Source organism: Cryptomeria japonica, chromosome 8 (genome assembly GCF_030272615.1).
Source record: "Cryptomeria japonica chromosome 8, Sugi_1.0, whole genome shotgun sequence".
In the NCBI taxonomy this organism is placed as follows: domain Eukaryota; kingdom Viridiplantae; phylum Streptophyta; class Pinopsida; order Cupressales; family Cupressaceae; genus Cryptomeria; species Cryptomeria japonica.
This window is the reverse complement of record NC_081412.1, coordinates 581,301,040-581,318,656: the sequence shown is the minus strand read 5'-3', so window position 1 is coordinate 581,318,656 and position 17,617 is coordinate 581,301,040. Positions and strand designations below refer to the sequence as shown.

The following is a 17,617-nucleotide window of genomic DNA, read 5'->3' as shown; positions in this document are numbered from 1 at the left end:
TCAAAATCCCCCATGTTTGATGGATCTAACTATGCCTTCTGGATCAGAAGAATGGAGACCTATATTTCCTCCCTTGGTTTTGATGTGTGGATGTCTGTCAAGAATGGGTATACTATCCCTTGTGTTCCTCCCACTGATCTAGATGCCAAGAAGGAGTATGAGAATAATGCAAAGGATAAGGCTAAACATGTTATCTTGAGCGGGTTGTTTGATAATGAGTTTGTCAAGGTCATGCACTATGCATCTGCCAAGGAGACTTGGGATAAAATGCAAAGGTTATTTGAAGGAGATGCAAAAGTCAAAGAGGCCAAGCTACAAGCACTAAGGGATCAACTTGAAGGTATCAAGATGAAGGATGAAGAAAATATTGCTGACTACCTTCAAAGAATAGATGAAACTGTGAACACCATTAGACGACTTGGAGAAGAAATTGCAAATGAGATTCTTTTCAAGAAGGTACTTAGATCTCTCACACCTAAGTATGATACTAAGGTTTTTGTCATAGAGGAAGCCAAGGATTTGAAGATCTTCACAATGGATGAGCTATTTGGATCACTAACAACCTATGAAATGAGAACAACTAGTGAAGCATCCTCAAGGAAAGAGGCAGTGTTCAACTCCACCAAGAAGGGCAAGGAAGAGGTTGCTAATAAAGCATCTAGTGAAGACTCGGATGTAGAGGTAGAAAACTTTGTCAGAAATCTCAAGAGAGGATTTGGCAAGTATAAAGGAAAATTACCACTCAAATGTTTCAACTGTGGAAAAGTTGGACACTTTGCTATAAAATGTCCTTATAATGAAACCGGTGGAGATGAGTCTACAAGTTTTAGCAGATCTGTTGGTAAAGACAAAGAAAGAAATGTCTGTCGATAAGGAAGAAGAGGCTACCAAAAGAAGAATAACCTAAATACTATTGAGGATGATGCCACAAATGAAGAAACTACATCAAAAGATGACTATCATGAGAATGACAAAGAAGTTAATCTCTTCATGGCACTTTATGAACCAGTTGGTGGACATGAGGAAGAAGAAAACATTGAGGCCGAAGTGGATCTAGAAGGTGAGATCATAAGTGCTCTTGAGGAGCTGAGTAAAACAAGAAGAGAACTCAAGAAGTTCAAGCTTTCTGTAGTAGATGAACAAGGTCTCTTGAAGCAATCCCTAGATGAGTCCAATCAAGTTATATCTAACTTGAAGCTCTAGTTGGAAGAAGCCAAGAGGATATGTCAAGTGACATCCTCTGATCTGATGAAGAAGGAAAAGGAGCATCAAGATCTAGAAGCAAAAATAGTGAAGCTCAGAAAGGAGCTTGAAAAAAGTAAGGAAGAAATGAAAGTCGGAAGAAAATATGAAGGCAAAACCGAAGCCTTCGACAAGATGTTGAGTAAACAGAAGCCATTTAAAGATACTGGTGGCTTAGGATTTGAAGAAGGATAAAGTTCAAACAACAAGGACACATCCGGTAAGGAGATACAGCTCACTGCTTCAAGTGAAGGTGAAGAGAAGAAGACATTCACAGTAAGCAAGGATACAGGTAGGAAGACTTATGTAGATGCTGTTAGAAACCGCCACACAAATTGGTATACACAATCAATGAACCGGAGGCCACACTCAATGTACCTACATGCAAATCTAAGGAGAAATGCAAGAGTTGATCATGAAAGCTTCACCAAAGTCAGCAACATGAAAGGAAGACCCTTGGTGAGGCAGTCATTTGTAGGACTAAGGTAACCTAACCAATATGTTCCAAACTTTCATGGTTATTGTTACCGGTGTAACAAATTTGGACATAGGATAGCTGGTTGTAGATTAAACAATAAGCCCACTATGATTTATGAAAGTAGAAATCCATTTAATGCACTCTGGGATATGAATGTCATCTCTTATCAGTGCAATGGATTTGGTCATAGGATTTCTGAATGTAGGAAGAGCAAACCAGTGTCCTACAATAGTTTCAAAGATTCATCCTTCAATGAAAATGTGAAATGCTATAACTGTCAAGAGTTTGGACATATAAAAAAGTTTTGTAAGAATGGGAAAATCAAGTAGAAGAGGACAGATCTTGATCAAGAACTGGTAGTTAAACCGGAGCACAAAATTGCAACTAACAAGGAGAAGGAAACCAAACTAATATGGGTTGAGAAAGAAAAGGACAAGGCAGAATCAAATCTGATAGTGCAAATTGTCCTACATTTTGAAAGGAGAAATCTATGGGTTGTAGACAATGGTTGTTCCTACCACATGACCGGTGATAAAAAGAAATTTATCAAGCTTGAAGATTGGAATGGTGGTTCAATGAGATTCAAAGACAACTCATCCATCAAAATAAAGGGAAAATGTACTCTAAACATTGATGGAAAACTAAAAGATCATGATGTGTATTATGTGGAAGCCTTAAAGAACAATTTGTTGAGTGTGAGTCAGATGTGTGACAAAGGTTATAAATTCACCTTTGATTCTATTGGCTGCTAGATAAAGAAAGAGAGTACCAGTCAAACTATAGCCGAAGGAAAGAGGACAGATGGTAATGTATATAATCTAAAAGAATGTTTTGAATCCCAATGTATGTTGGGACAAGTGGATGAAAGCTAGTTGTGGCACTGAAGATTAGGCCACATAAATTTTCATAACCTAGTTGCAGTAAGAAAAAACGGGTGTGTAAGGAATATTACACCCATCATCAAACCGTAAGCACATTTTGTGATGAATGTGTGAAAGGGAAGGAGACTAAGGTGAGCTTCAGAACAAAAGAACACAACACCTCAAGACCACTTGAAATTGTACATACAGATTTGTGTGGTCCAACTAGGACAAGAGCTCTTGCCGGTGAAAGATATTTTATGATCTTCATTGTGACTATTCAAGAATGACATGGGTCACTTTCCTACAAGATGAATCAAAAGCATTTGACAGATTCAAGATCTTTAGGAAGATGGTGGAGAAGGAAAGTGGGTGCAAGCTGAAATGTCTAAGATCAGACCAGGGTGGAGAGTTCACATCAAATGAGTTTGAAGATTACTATGAAAGACATGGAATTAGAAGGCAATACTCAGCCACTAGGAAACTACAACAAAATGGTGTGGTAAAAAGGAAGAACGGGATAGTCAAGGAGATGGCTAGAACCATGTTAAATGAGGCCAGTTTGTCAGACATATATTGGAAGGAAGTGGTTCATACTATTTCATATACCTTGAACCAGGTTCAACTAAGAACAAACAGCAAAATGACACCTTATGAGTTATGGTATGACTGAAAACCATCAGTCAAGCACTTTAAGGTATTTGGAAGCAAGTATTTTATCAAGAGATATATGGATGGTTTATGTAGTTTTGATTCCAAGAGTGATGAAGGAATCTTCCTTGGTTACTCATCTAACAGTAAGGCCTATAAATGCTACAACAAAAGACTAAGAAGAGTCATTGAGAGTGTGCATGTAAGAGTTGATGAGGATATGCACAAAGGAAGACAATCACAGGTAAATCGATATGATGATTCCAATGATGAAGGTTAGGAAGCTCAGTCAGACAATGAACTGGAAGAAGCATCCAAAAAGGCTCCAAACCGGTATGTGCAAATCAACCACCCGGAAGAGCAGATTTTAGGTAATAAGAGTGATGGTGTGCAGAGTAGGAGAAGACTTGCCTGGAATGATGAACAAGTCAACTTCTGCCTCATGACTGAAGTAGAACCTACAACATTCAATGAGGCCAACAAAAGACGAATGGATGGATGCCATGGAAGAAGAACTACAATAGATTGAAAAGAGCAGGACTTGGGAATTAGTCCCTAGACTGGAAGACAAGAACATCATTGGCACCAAATGGGTCTACCAAAATAAGATGAATGAAGAAGGTAAAATTGTTAGGCATAAAGCTAGAGTTGTGTGCAAGGGTTACTCTCAAGTAGAGGGCGTTGATTTTGAAGAAACGTTTGCATTGGTAGCTAGATTAGAAGCAATTAGAATGTTTCTACCCTTTTCTGCCTACAAGGGTTATAAAGTATATCAAATGGATGTAAAATCTACCTTCCTATATGGAAATTTGGAAGAAGAAATGTACATGGAGCAACCGGAAGGGTTTCTACTACATGATGATGAAACCTTTATGTGTCGATTGAAGAAAGACCTATATGGTTTAAAGAAAGATCCTAGAGCATGGTATTCAAGGCTAGATCAGTACCTAAAGGAGATAGGATTCAAAAAGGGGAGTGCTGACAACAATTTATACATCAAGAAAGATGGAAACCACATGATCATTGTGGTTGTGTATGTAGATGACATTATTTTTGGAGGCAACAAGGACACCCTTTGCAAAGAATTTGTTGATCAGATGCAGTCAGAATTTGAGATATCAATGCTTGGAGAATTGGCATACTTCCTTGGTTTGCAGATATCATAACAAGATAATGGAATCTTTATTTCACAAACCAAGTATGCAAAGGATATGTTGAAGAAATTTCAAATGGAGGACTCCAAACCAGTAAGTACCCTCATGGCGACCGGAATCAAATTAAGCAAGATTGATGAATCACTAGTGGTGGATCAGACATTGTATAGATCCATGATAGGCAGCCTATTATATCTTACTACTTCTAGATCGGATATAGTGCAGACAATGTGCATGGTGACTAGATTTCAAGCTACACCTAAGCAGTCACATATGAATGTCGTAAACAGAATTTTTAGGTACTTGAAAGGAACACTCAGTTTATGGATTGTGGTACCCTAAACAAGGCCTAAACAAGGGGAATTCCTTTTAGAAGCATATACTGATGCTGATTGGGCAGGTTGCATTGATGACCGGAAGAGCACAAGTGGTGGAGCATTCTTCCTAGGTGACTGGTTGGTCTCATGGCATAGCAAGAAGCGGGATTCAGTCTCCCTATCAACTGTTGAAGTAGAATACATTGTTGTTTCTACATGCTACTCTCAAGTGCTTTGGATGAAGCAAACCCTCAAGGACATACAGGTGGGCATCCCTAATCCTATTCCCATCTGGTGTGATAATTCAAGTGCCATCAACATATCAAAGAATTCGGTGATGCATTCCAGGACAAAGTATATAGCCATCAAGTATCATTTTCTCATAGAGAATGTTGAAGGATAGGAAGTAAAGATGGACTATGTCCCTACAGGAGAACAAGTGGTGGACATTTTCACCAAGCCATTGTCAGTAAGTACTTTTGAGTACTTAAGACACAAATTGGGAGTTGTGTCACCTGCCTTATGCACTTAAGTTTGTAAGGAGTTATATGGTTCAGGGGGAGTTCATAGCGGCATCTATAACTCTTGAACCACATGGTGTTCATAGGGAAAGTTCATGATTGTATGTCTCAATATCGGCTGTAATCACTAAGAGAAGATTTCACTAAGGGGGAGATAGGTATGTATCAAAGGGGGAGTATAAAGTACCCTGACCCTTTCTCATTATGTCAAAAGGGGATAAATATATTGGTATGAAGTTTTGTAGTAAGTTGACATTGTTAGACAGTTCAAATAACCGAAAGACAACTGAAATGGGGGAGGTGAATCAATTGTCACAGATTACCGGAACCATTAGCAATTAAAACTTTAATACTGGAACCCAAAACATTAATACCAGAATGCTTAAACCAAATACCGGAATAGAAATTAAACCAATTAAGCATAAACAATAATCACATAATAAATACCATCCACACGACACCAAGATTTATACATGGAAAACCTGGAAAAGGGAAAAACCACTGTGGGAAGCCTACCCATAATTAGATAATACTCCTACAGTAAGCATGTAAATTACAATTGAGAGGCCTGCACTTGTAGGAAGTCCAATAGCCTAGATCACAATGCTTATCACAATAGGAGCCTCACTAACTACGTAGAAATCCAGACTACAATCCAGAGAAGTGTTGAACTCCAAAAGATAGTGTCTCTTATGCCTGAGTATAGTTTCGGTTAAGCTTAATACCAGAAGACTAAATCCTCTTACATAAACCCAATTCGATCTCCAATTATTGACAAAATCCTCTACCTGAATGATATTACATTATTCGCACATTACATATCAATTTCCCATAACCATGATGTTATCTACAATGAGATCTTGCATCTATATATACAAACCCTCAACCATAAACAATCAGGTTGGCCACTAGACAATAAACCAATTACATAGTTACAAAACATGTTGGCCTTAGACCAAACAAATAATATCAAAACACATAAGACATCCTAGAAACACATTGAGAGGTCCAATCCACACACTTCATTAAATCGGTCCATAACATAGACCAATCGGGACCCAGTATAGGTCCACACGCTACAGCAATGATCTCCATCTGCCAAGTCTCAAACATGATCACCAACGACATCTTGAAACTCCACTAGAAGATGCACCAACACAACTTATGCAATTCATCAAAGATCTTCATCAAAAGCTCTGCCAGTGAAACCCTCGCCGGAACTAGAAACCAGGCTTCTAAGAAAACACAATGGCATCCAATCACCAGACCAAAACCAACTAACTGAATATAAACATGAGTATCATGAATAAGCCAATTCCATAACCAAACTATACCGGAGCCTACCGGATCATGCTGGATTCAAATCAACCAGAAACCACTCAACCTACCAAGACCAGAAGGGTGTCGATAAAGCATCAAAACACCTAGTGTTGGCATCAATGACAAAACAACAATACAACACATAATCAATTCCTCCAAATGGCCAACAGACATTAATGCCAAAGGGGGAGATTGTTGGCATTATTGGCATTAAGTTGTCATTGATGTCAACTAGTTTGGCATGGTCACCGGTGAGTAAGAAGTGGTGACTGGTATAGGAGAATTAAGACATGACGATGTCAATCCATGTGTATGTAAGCAGATTGAAGGTAGGTTGCCGGTACACATGAAATGTGTCATTTACCAGTAAAGAAGGACCACGGACAAGACAAAGCAAGCAAGCAAGAGAAGAACTAAAGGATGTGAATCGATATACTCAGAGTTCATATTAATGTTGTCGGTAAATGGACTGAGTAGTAGGACCAACATGTTTGGTGGAAGGCAGAGTTGTTCCACTGAAAGAGAAGAGATCTGTAGGTATGAAAGCCCACCGATGGAGTTAGGTTTTACTGGTAAGGTGAGTCGAATCGATAGTTAATCTCGGTCAATGAAGAATGTCAAACCAATCTAGCAAACCAAGCAGAGGTGGATGTTGACAAAGATGATAGTTGGAAGCCAGGTAGTGATAGTACACAGGTCAATGAAGTGTACATCAACATAACAATCAGCAAGCAGGTCGACTTTTATGAAGAACCTGCAAGTCATGGAGGATGCCAGAAGATTGCAGCTTGAGGAAGAAATGTTGGCAAGAGATTGAACTTATCCTGCAAGAAGATCTGATCTTCGTACCCATTTGCTAAAGGAAACATCTGAGCCATTTATGGCATGTGACAGAGAAAAGCAGAAAAGCATGGTGCAAACCTCCATATTTAGAAAACGCACATTGGAATGCGATGTGTTGGTGGTGTTGATCGATGACATGCATATCATCTCTCTGGAAAAGCAGATCGAATCAAATCCAATAAGGATCGAGTTGGTGATATGATATTAATTACATTTGAAGAACATATCAATCTATCTCAATAGATTGATATTTATAAATTAAATTATTTTAACCATTTCCATTAATTTAACCTAAAACATAACTTAAACTTAGAAGTCCATCCTTACCAATTAAAATTATTTATTTTTTCTTAAGAAAAAAGAACATAGCAATTACTTGATAATCTCAATCAAGATGAAACTATTCTCAACCAAAACATTGGAGACTACTTTTGAGTAGAATTCTCCAATCTAAGGTATCATGTAGAACTTTAATTAATATTTAATGTTGGTTTTACTCATCTTGAGGATCAATTATTATAAAATGTGAGTTAAAAAGAATAATTTTAGCTCATCTTGTTTTGTATATTATAAGCAGCATAACAACGGTGTTGTCCCTATAACAACCACAATCTGAAGGCGTCCAAAATTAAACAGCAAAATTTTAGCTCATCTTGTTAAAAAAAATAAGTGTATTATATTTCAAGTTGTAATAAACAGAAGCAAAATATAAATGAATGAATAGAGTGATTTTATTGTTATTCATTTTAAATTGGATTAAAAAGGAATATCATAGTCTTAAATTAATTACAAATAACTCAAATTAATGCACATATATATAGACACATGAATACACATATGCATACATAACATATGTGTGCATGTAGCATGTATACATTTCTACACATGCAAAGAGTCATCTCTACATCCACTTTGAAATCTTATCTCTCATCAAAACAACAAAAATATAGAACCTTCACATATTCACTCTGAAGGATGAGCTCTTGGTCTTACTACAATAGAATCATACTTCACTAGATAATGGCCACACTTTAATTCTTTTTAGTATTATCCAATGTAAACCTATATAGCACACATTAGTAATTTATTGTCCACCACACCACTTCAATATGCAAAATGATAGACAATTAGTTATTAACTATCAAAATCAACTAAACATTTTAAATTCTAATTATTTTCAAATCTTTGATTTCTATTGCATAAACTTCTAACTCTAAATAAAATTATCTAAATTATTATTTTTAAAATTATATTTATTAATCTTATTTTCAATAAAAAAAAATCTCAATTATTTTTTTTATAAATTTACATAAATATATTTTAACCATTAATTTAAAATATAAATATATTAATATAAAATGAACCATTATTTTCAAATTCTAAATATATTCCAATAATATTATAAAAAGGCTATTTAAAATTATTTAGAGTTATGTATAAAAAATTCTCATGTACGAAATAGTTGTCGCTGTTGAGAATTTAAGTCATTGTAACAATCAAATGAAGTATATAACATAGTAATCATGTGGTTCACCATTAATGACTACATCTACAAAAAAAAAAGAACAATCTTCTATTTAGGTTACAGATTTTATACATATTACATTATCGACAAGTTTATGAAACCTCCAGAAAAATATAAAGAAACAAAAGAGAGACAGGAAGAGACAGAAGAATAAGAACAATGCAAGACCATTGGGCTTCACATTCAATAATCTCTTTGTGAACTAAAATGAGACCTTCCAATTAATTCTATTGTAAAAAAAACATTAAAACATATACACAATAACTTTATGAACTGCGGAAATCATATGTCTACATATAAAAACTTCAAACATGAGAATTTTCACCTTGTACTCCAGTATTCTTATGAAAAGGTTGCCTCCTGACACACTCCATAGGTCTTAAGCATGGGAGATTCTTCATCCTCTCATAGTCCACCTTGAGCTCCTCCATCCTGTTGTTCCCAACCCTAAAAGAATAGGCCAGTGGCAATATCAAATCAGGATCCAGAGCATCCTCAGGAAAGAGACACAGAGTCAAAGTGTTCTTGAGCCTCTCACAACCCAGTCTAAGCAAATACTCTTCACAGTACTTAAGCAGTGCCAACCCAACCCTAAATAGAAGCCATAAACCCTCAGAGAAAAGAATGTCCCAAATCCTCTTAACAAAGTTCAGGGGAAATCTAGCAGCAAACATTGTCATACACCACCAAGGAAAATAAATTCTAGCTTTGATTTTTTCTTTCTCAAAGTGAGAAGCCAGCTTTGGGAGGTGATCCTTTAGTAAACTTTCAAACTGAAAAACACACAAATCATATATGTGATATGTATATATTCCCCTGAGTCCCCTGTTCCCTTCCTGTTTTAGCAATGCAGCCATGACCCAGAATGCTTCTTCTTCATTCAGGTAGACAAGAAGTAATGCTGCTATAAAACTCATTCCTTCTGTGTACCCAACTTCTGAATCATAGTTTGCATAGGCCCTTAAGACATTGTACAGAGACCCTGAACTGGTGACCTGGTTAGAGAAGTGCTGTGACTCTAGAGTTTTATGGATGTCTTTAACAATGCCCATGTTTTCAAGTCTACACAAGGGTTGATTTGACAAAGAGTTGGATTGAGTTAGAAGTTGATGATACAGTCCTTGGTGGGAATGGAGAAGGTGGTAACCCTTAGATGTGAGTTGCCATGCATGGGAACGAACACAGTCTGGAATACCTTCTCTTATACCTATTTCCACCAGCTCTGGTCTGGTTTTCAGGTACACATCCCAGTCTGCTGGGGACTTAATCTGTTTTACCATCTCTTTCCATTCTTGGGTATAGATGCTTCCGGATGAAGATGAGCCATTGCATTTAGTTGAACCAGATTCCGATCTTATTCTTCTGTGCAGATCTTGTTTATTCATTTCTTTAGTGTTCCAAAAAATTGGTAGGTTGGAAGGTTTTAGGCACTGCATTTTTCAACAACAAAAACTGTTAAAGTATTTCAGAGCAGAAAGGAAATATGAATTCTGATTTTCAACAATCAAATCTTATGCAGAAAAGAAATACATGATACAAGAAAGAATATGTGGTTCGCCATTAATGACTACCTCTACGGTAAAAGCAGGACAATCTCTGTTTTATTGATATTCCAGCAGCTTACAATACAATACTTCATGCATTACTCACTCATTTGTAAAAATTTCCAGAAAATATGAAGAGACAGATGAGAGAAGTGGAAAGAAGAAGAATATGAATGGTCCAGACCGTTGGACTTCAATTCCAACAAAAACAGCCAACTTTGGAGATAATTTTAGTGACATTTCCAATATCTATTTGGCTCTTGGAATTAAGCATGAATAACAGTACTTAAATTTTATGAGTTTATATGTCATTGGAACTATGAAATGATTTCAAATATCTTATGGAGATTTGAATAAAGATGCTTGCAATGGTTGCATCTGTTGGTAAATAATCTAAAACAATAATGGAAATGCTATTAGATTAATCAATCCACCCTAATGTTTGGGACATGCAGATCATTTCAAGGGAAACGAATCGTAGGATAACAAAAAAAAAAAAAAAAAATTATGGGAAATGAATTATAGGATGACACAAAAAAAATTTGAATAGTGATTTTCTATTTTATAGTAATTTTATAATAAATTAATATAGAGTACATCAAATTCCATGTTTGTCCCATCATTCTTTGATCACCATCCCGGTGAGAGGTTGTTCTTGAACACTTTCTTAAATTGTAGTGTAAGTGCCACCAACCTGGAATATGGTTCCCCATGGACCATGTTAGTTAATCAATTTGTTTTATAAAATTCAATATACTATTGACAATCTTACAAAGGGGTATGAAACAGATCAGATATTTCGTATGTGAGAAATTTAGTTATGAAAATGAATCTTTTTTTTTTCAAATGGGGTAAAAATTTATTAAATTCAGAAAGACTTAGAAAACAAGGACCCACAGAATAGCAAAGAATTAGAGTCTTATCCTCCCCAACTAATTGTTACAGCATGTGAACTAAATCCATAGGTAAATGTTGCCTATCTACAATATTCCAGTCATGTCCTTGATCTGACGGTGATTTAGCCAAACAATACGCAACTCTATTCCACTCCCGAGGAATATGAGAAAAGTAAACGGATTCTAAGGAAATAATCAACCAAAGATTTTGTCGGATAACCAAAGCTAAGTGCTAATTAACACCATCCACCTACTGTCCAATCAACATATTCACTAGCACTTGTGAGTCAAATTCACAAGTAATCCTTCTCCAACCAAGCACTTGTGAGTCAGATTCACAAGTAATCTTTCTCCAACCAAGAAGACAACCTCTCCATAGCACACAACATGGCAAAAGCCTCCATATAATTATTTGTAGTAGTCAACATTATTGTGTTTTCATAGTCAAGTTACATCTTCACAGCCTACTATATTGTATGTATATATATACACACATCATCGTATTTCAGTTATAACATTTAAATTTATAGCTATTTTTAATAAAGAGTTTTAGGAATTTGGTAATATTAAAAAAAATCTATTTTTATATATCTTTCATGTTAAAATATATGGAAAAGTTGATGAAGGTGATAGAGTTTTAATGTTTTGAAGATCTTTTCAACTATCAAGATAGTGACCCTAAACCCTAGTGCATCATAGATAATGAGTCGCATTGTTTTTTTCTAGCCTTTTGTTGGATCTTCTTTTATAAGGCCTTGTCACAATTGTAGCCTCCCCTATAATTAACTTTGCTCTATTGCATGTTTGCCCCTCCTTTTTCTTACTATGGAGGTTGAACTAATCTAGCCCCTTAAAAAAAGAAACTTGATTGTGCTCTTCCTTTATGTTGATACTCTCCACTTGATGAAGCCACAAATCACTTGTAGTAGGAAAAACTAAAAGTGACTATTTACACTCAATTTTAACAAAGATCTATTGCACTACTACAAGCAATGTGTGTAACCTCAAGGAATAATCAAGTATTCACTGTTGAAGGTAGTTCTACAACCTCTACGTTGTTACAAGTTATAACTAGTCAATCTAGTCGTGAGTGCTCTCAATTACCTTACTTATTACTACAAGTAAATGATAATAATTATGCATGCAAACAAGCATAAAATAAGAACTCATATGCCACAACACGCATACCCAAATAGAATAATTAGCAATCTCCACATACAACGATAGTTACACAAAGTAAACATTTTTTTCAAGCAAGCAAAATGCTAAAGAATACAACCCCAAACCACATGTATATTCTACACATTTAACTGGAGCATCTACAAAATAAATATGTTCTTCAATTCATTAACTAGAAATAATTTCCTATTACATACATGCGTTTGGGTTACTAAATAAAATAGGGATTAAATATTCTTCTTGTTTATCACTAGGTTTTCCTAACTTCTCCATAGCATGCACAAGTAAACAAAAACTTGCCTCCAACCCGATGGCCCACCAATTACTTCCTCTAATCTCTTTCCAATCTTCATTTATTTCCGCATACAAGTCCTAGCACCTATGTTTTTCTTACTCTTTTATTTTATGGTAGCTTCCTCTTTTATCATACGAAACCTATGAATTCCTTTCAACTCCTTTTTCTTTTGGCAACCTTGTCTATTTGTTGCTTTTGTCCCCCAAAAAATATCTTCCAACCTTCTATCTTGTTCACTCTCTCTACCCTCATAACTTCTTTAACCAAAATCTATTCAAAATCCCAATCATAATACTTTAATTCCAAAACTTATCCATAATTAATGCAAACATACTACAACCAAGAAAATCATGTTGTTTCCTTCAATCTTGTAGTTCGGAAATTTATTTTGGGTAGTTAGGAATTAAAAGGTTCCAACAAAAATTAGCAAGAAAAGTTCAAATTTAAAATCTTATAGGAAAAAATAATAAAATTTGTTCATGGGTGACTAATAGTGATCCCCTTGCATCAAACCACTGAGGTACAAAAAAAATTGTGAGCCCCTTGCCCACTACCAAAATAGCATGTGGTTACAAGTTAGTAACTATGTTTTTACAAGTTCAATCCAAACTATTCAATTTTAATTGAGCTCAACTTTCAATAGCATCCTCCACCAGTTTGTTCCTCATTTTTACTAAATATTCTTTGCATTGTATCTTGGAGTACTTAGGACACTTTCTTTAATTATTTATTAATTAGGTTTAACTTTTTCACTTAAACTAAACTAGGTGCTTTTTCCTTTTATATAATTTGGCTAATAATAGCTTAAGTTGTTTCATTCATTATTATTATGACACTTGGCGCACGATAATCAAATCTAGCCTTTAGGTTTTGCATCTAGGGTTTCACTCATCCTTTTATAAGGATTCATTCATTCATTATAATTTTATCTCCAATATTCTTATGTGCAATGATACAGAATTCTCAAGTTGTTATTGAGCATATTGTCTTTACTTGATCTCTTTTGCAAGTGGTTTTGTTAGATTCTACCCTAATATTTTTGTACCAAGCCTCCAAAGTCAAAATTAGATTTCCACGCTTTTGAGGCCATACCTTGCACATTTAGACTCCATTTTTTTAAAACCAAACACCATTGGAAAGGTCATTCAATACTCTATCCAGATCTCAGGTTCATTTTTCCATATTTCCCTAGGTACTTTTTATTCAGATTTTTGTGTTTTCAATATCTAGTCAATTACTTGAATGTTTTGGCACTTAGAATGGATATGTTTGTTGGAGAAGGTTCTATTTGATCTTCCTTACATGTGATCAGATTTTTGGGGTCTGATTATTTTATTTTAGGAGGTATAATGGGTTTTTGCTTCATCCTTTAGTTGTCATCCTAGCAAAGAGCAATTAGGAGTCTTGGCATCACGACATCCTAACAAATCTCAGGTGGCTAGATATTTTGTCTTAGTTGTATGCACTCATACCTAAACTAGTGACTCTAGGATATAGATCATCTTGGGGTATTATCATAGACCATGTGGTAGGAGTGATTTGTTCTAGTGTTGATCATGACACTATGTGTGTTATATCAAACCTTGAGTGCCCTCGTGCACTTTAGACTTGACTTTGGGAGATGCGTGGAGACCCTCATATCTCTCCATTCCCAGAGGATCTTGCTATAGATTTTCTTCTTTCCCCTGCACATGCAAATTTTATACCTTTTGATGATGATACTTTAGAGGGTTTTTAAGGGTATATCACAAGTCTTTCATGTTTCAATGGATCACAGGCCTATCTTCATGTTCCTACTCCTTGCATTAAGATCCCATCTCAATCATCTTCATCTTTTGTCGTTCCTGATGACTTTGTCATTAGCTCATGCATGGCCCCCATTGATTCAACATAGTAGGATATTATTCTTCCAAACACAACTACTTGGCATTCATATCTTACAAACAAATAATCCTTGTTTGTGGAGCCTCATATAGTATAATATTTTTGTTTCAAAAATCTAGTATAATATTTTAACAATTTGTTGCAACTTCTTTATGGTTCATTGGTGTTCTTCATCTTCGTTTCTTTTTTGGATATTGCTTTTTAGGCTTTAGTCATTCATGTCTTTCTTTCTTTTGGAGATTATTTTTCTTATCATAAAGATTCATTATTATATAATTCATTCATGCATTATGTATTTCATATTTATAATGATTTATTTTTTTTAGTTGAATAAATTTTTTGACCTACATAATAATTCTTGATCTTTGGGAGCTATAGGATTGAGAAATCAACAAAAACAATAATGGGTTGTGATCCATCCATTGTCAACAAGTTCATTCCCATGGATTATAAGTCAAATCTATATGTGAGGTCAAATTATTATAATGCTTTAAGCTTCACATATATGTATGTGATATTAAATACATTGGAAGAAAATTTATACATGTGTCAATTGGATGATTTTTTTAAATAAAATTATCTTAACCATTTCCATTATTTTTTGCAATAACTTGAAACATAACTTAAACTAAGAAAATCATCCTAACCAATAAAAAATATTATTTTTTATCAAGAAAAAATTAGGTATAGAACATAGCAATTACCAAAACATAGAGAGATTATTCTAGAGTAGAATTATCCAATGTAAGGTATCATGTAGATCTCTAGTTAATATTTAATATTAGTTTTATTGTAAAATGGAGTTAAAATTTAGAATTATGTGTCATCTTGTTGTTAGAAAAGAGAATTGTATTATTTTTCATCCTTTAATAAACAAAAGAAAAATAAAAAAGAATGAATAGAATGGTTTTATTGTTATTCATTTTAAAATAGATTAAAAGGGAACAACATAATATTCTACACTTTCATTAGAATCATGATTCACTAGATAATGGCCACACTTTAATTCTTCATAGTATGACACAATGTAAACCAACATAGAAAACATTACTATTTTATGACACCAAACAACTTCACTACTAACACCATTCTTTTGGATCATTTATAAAATTTCACTATATATAGCTATTGGCTTCTCCTCAAAAGGCAACAAGGTCAAAAACACTCACTCCTTTTAGTACTAAAGTACATGAACCAACTTCCCTTGGCTTCTACAAGCATACATAGCCAAAACCACACTTCAGATAGCAATCTTGCCAAAGTACTTTCTACCTTCATTGGTTCTTAAGTAGGAATATGATTACTTTAGATCTTCACTATCTTTTGAGAAAATTTAAACATTCTATGACATGTCATAACTACACTTCTTCAATAGAAATGCACATTGCAAGCCATGTGCCACACACAACTCAGGTCAACAACCTTAAGTTGACCTTATTCAATATCCTAGTAAGATATTTGCTCACTAATGAGTGTTTTCTTAAATCATTTTCATGATTATAAAACTACTCTTATAAAGGGAATCAACCTAGGGGAACTTGGCCCTTGCAATTAAATGATTTTCAACGAGGAGTGGTGAACACAATATACTAGATTGTATTATCCACTATCAGCAAGTCCATTCCCATAGATTATAAGTCAAATCTATGTGGAGTCTTGGATCTATCACATTTAGAATTGAATATGCAACTCATGAGATCAATCTACTAAATTATGAGAGAAACCTAATTCAAATTTCATTAATTTTACTTCTAAAATATATAAGTGTGTAGCGTCCTAAAATTGCGACACTTGCAATTTCGACTGCATTTCGGTCTTCACGATGGCGACGCAACACGCAACCTGAATGGAGACCCCGAAACCTGATTATGACACCAAAAACTGCATTTTCTTGCACCCTGGCCTGAACCTCCTTTGCACCCTGCTGTCCCGGGAGGTGGGACCAGAGCGCCCAGCGCCCTGGTCCTTCAGGACCAGGGCGCCCAGCGCCCTGGTCCCTGGGTCCTATTTTGGGCCCGGTCTCTTTTGGACTTCGGGTCTTTATGTTTGCAAATTGGAAAATTGTCTTTCCTGGTCGGCCTAAGGTCGGGAAAATCAGTCTATCAGCCCTAATTGACAAGTATATAAACTACATTTTCCTCTTTCATTCGACATGATGATAAAAAAGGCGTGGAAATTATACTCAAGAATTCAAGCATTCAAGCATTCCTTCAAGCAATTGATCATTTCAAGTCTCCATTCAAGGCTAAGTGTTGCATTCAAGACAAGGATTCAACCATTGAAGAGGAGATCACTTACTACATACTACTACAACATACAACATACAACATCTATACCTTCGCACATAAGGATACAAACATCCTTACAACAAGGTTTTAGTACTTGTTTTACATTACAGACATTTACATTTACAGCATTGCTCATTTCTTGGTTAATTCCAAAACCAGGGTTTGACCTAAAGGCAAACCCCTAATCCCTAACCCCCCAATCGTCTTCACTTTTCTGTGTGTGGGTTGCAGGTACGCGGCTGAAATTGAAGATCTGGAATCCTTGTGCAGAGACGAACAGATCCCCCTTCGTTTCGCGGATTTTTCGGAGGACCGTGGCGCTCGGGCGCCATCGTCCCGACAACTTTTGCTCAAATTTGCAGGACAGCGCCATATCGACATTTTACTGCTAATTCCAGGTCCGCAGCTTCATCCTATATCCCTATCTCAGTTTATAAGCGAATCTTTATCACTTTCTATGCATTCCTAGCTTAATTCTTCTATCAACATTCTTTACAAAAGAGGGTAGCCTTGCTTTCTTAACCCTTGAAACACATTTAGCATCCAATCTTGCATTGTGTGGGATTGGATCTTGTGGGTTTCAACCCCTCTTTTGAATGTAAAGTCTCTTCCCTAAGTGA

At 35.5% G+C, this 17,617-nt stretch overlaps 1 protein-coding gene across 1 annotated transcript in view; it reads right to left on the bottom strand.

The window, feature by feature from the left end:
- The window catches only part of LOC131053071 (uncharacterized), a 91,837-nt gene extending 81,541 nt beyond the window's left edge, over positions 1–10,296 (bottom strand). Inside the window, exon 1 of the mRNA XM_059210535.1 lies at positions 9,237–10,296. Within this exon, the coding sequence (XP_059066518.1) occupies positions 9,237–10,296 (1,060 nt within the window). The remainder of the gene's footprint in view (positions 1–9,236) is intronic.
- Positions 10,297–17,617: the final 7,321 nt, after the last annotated feature.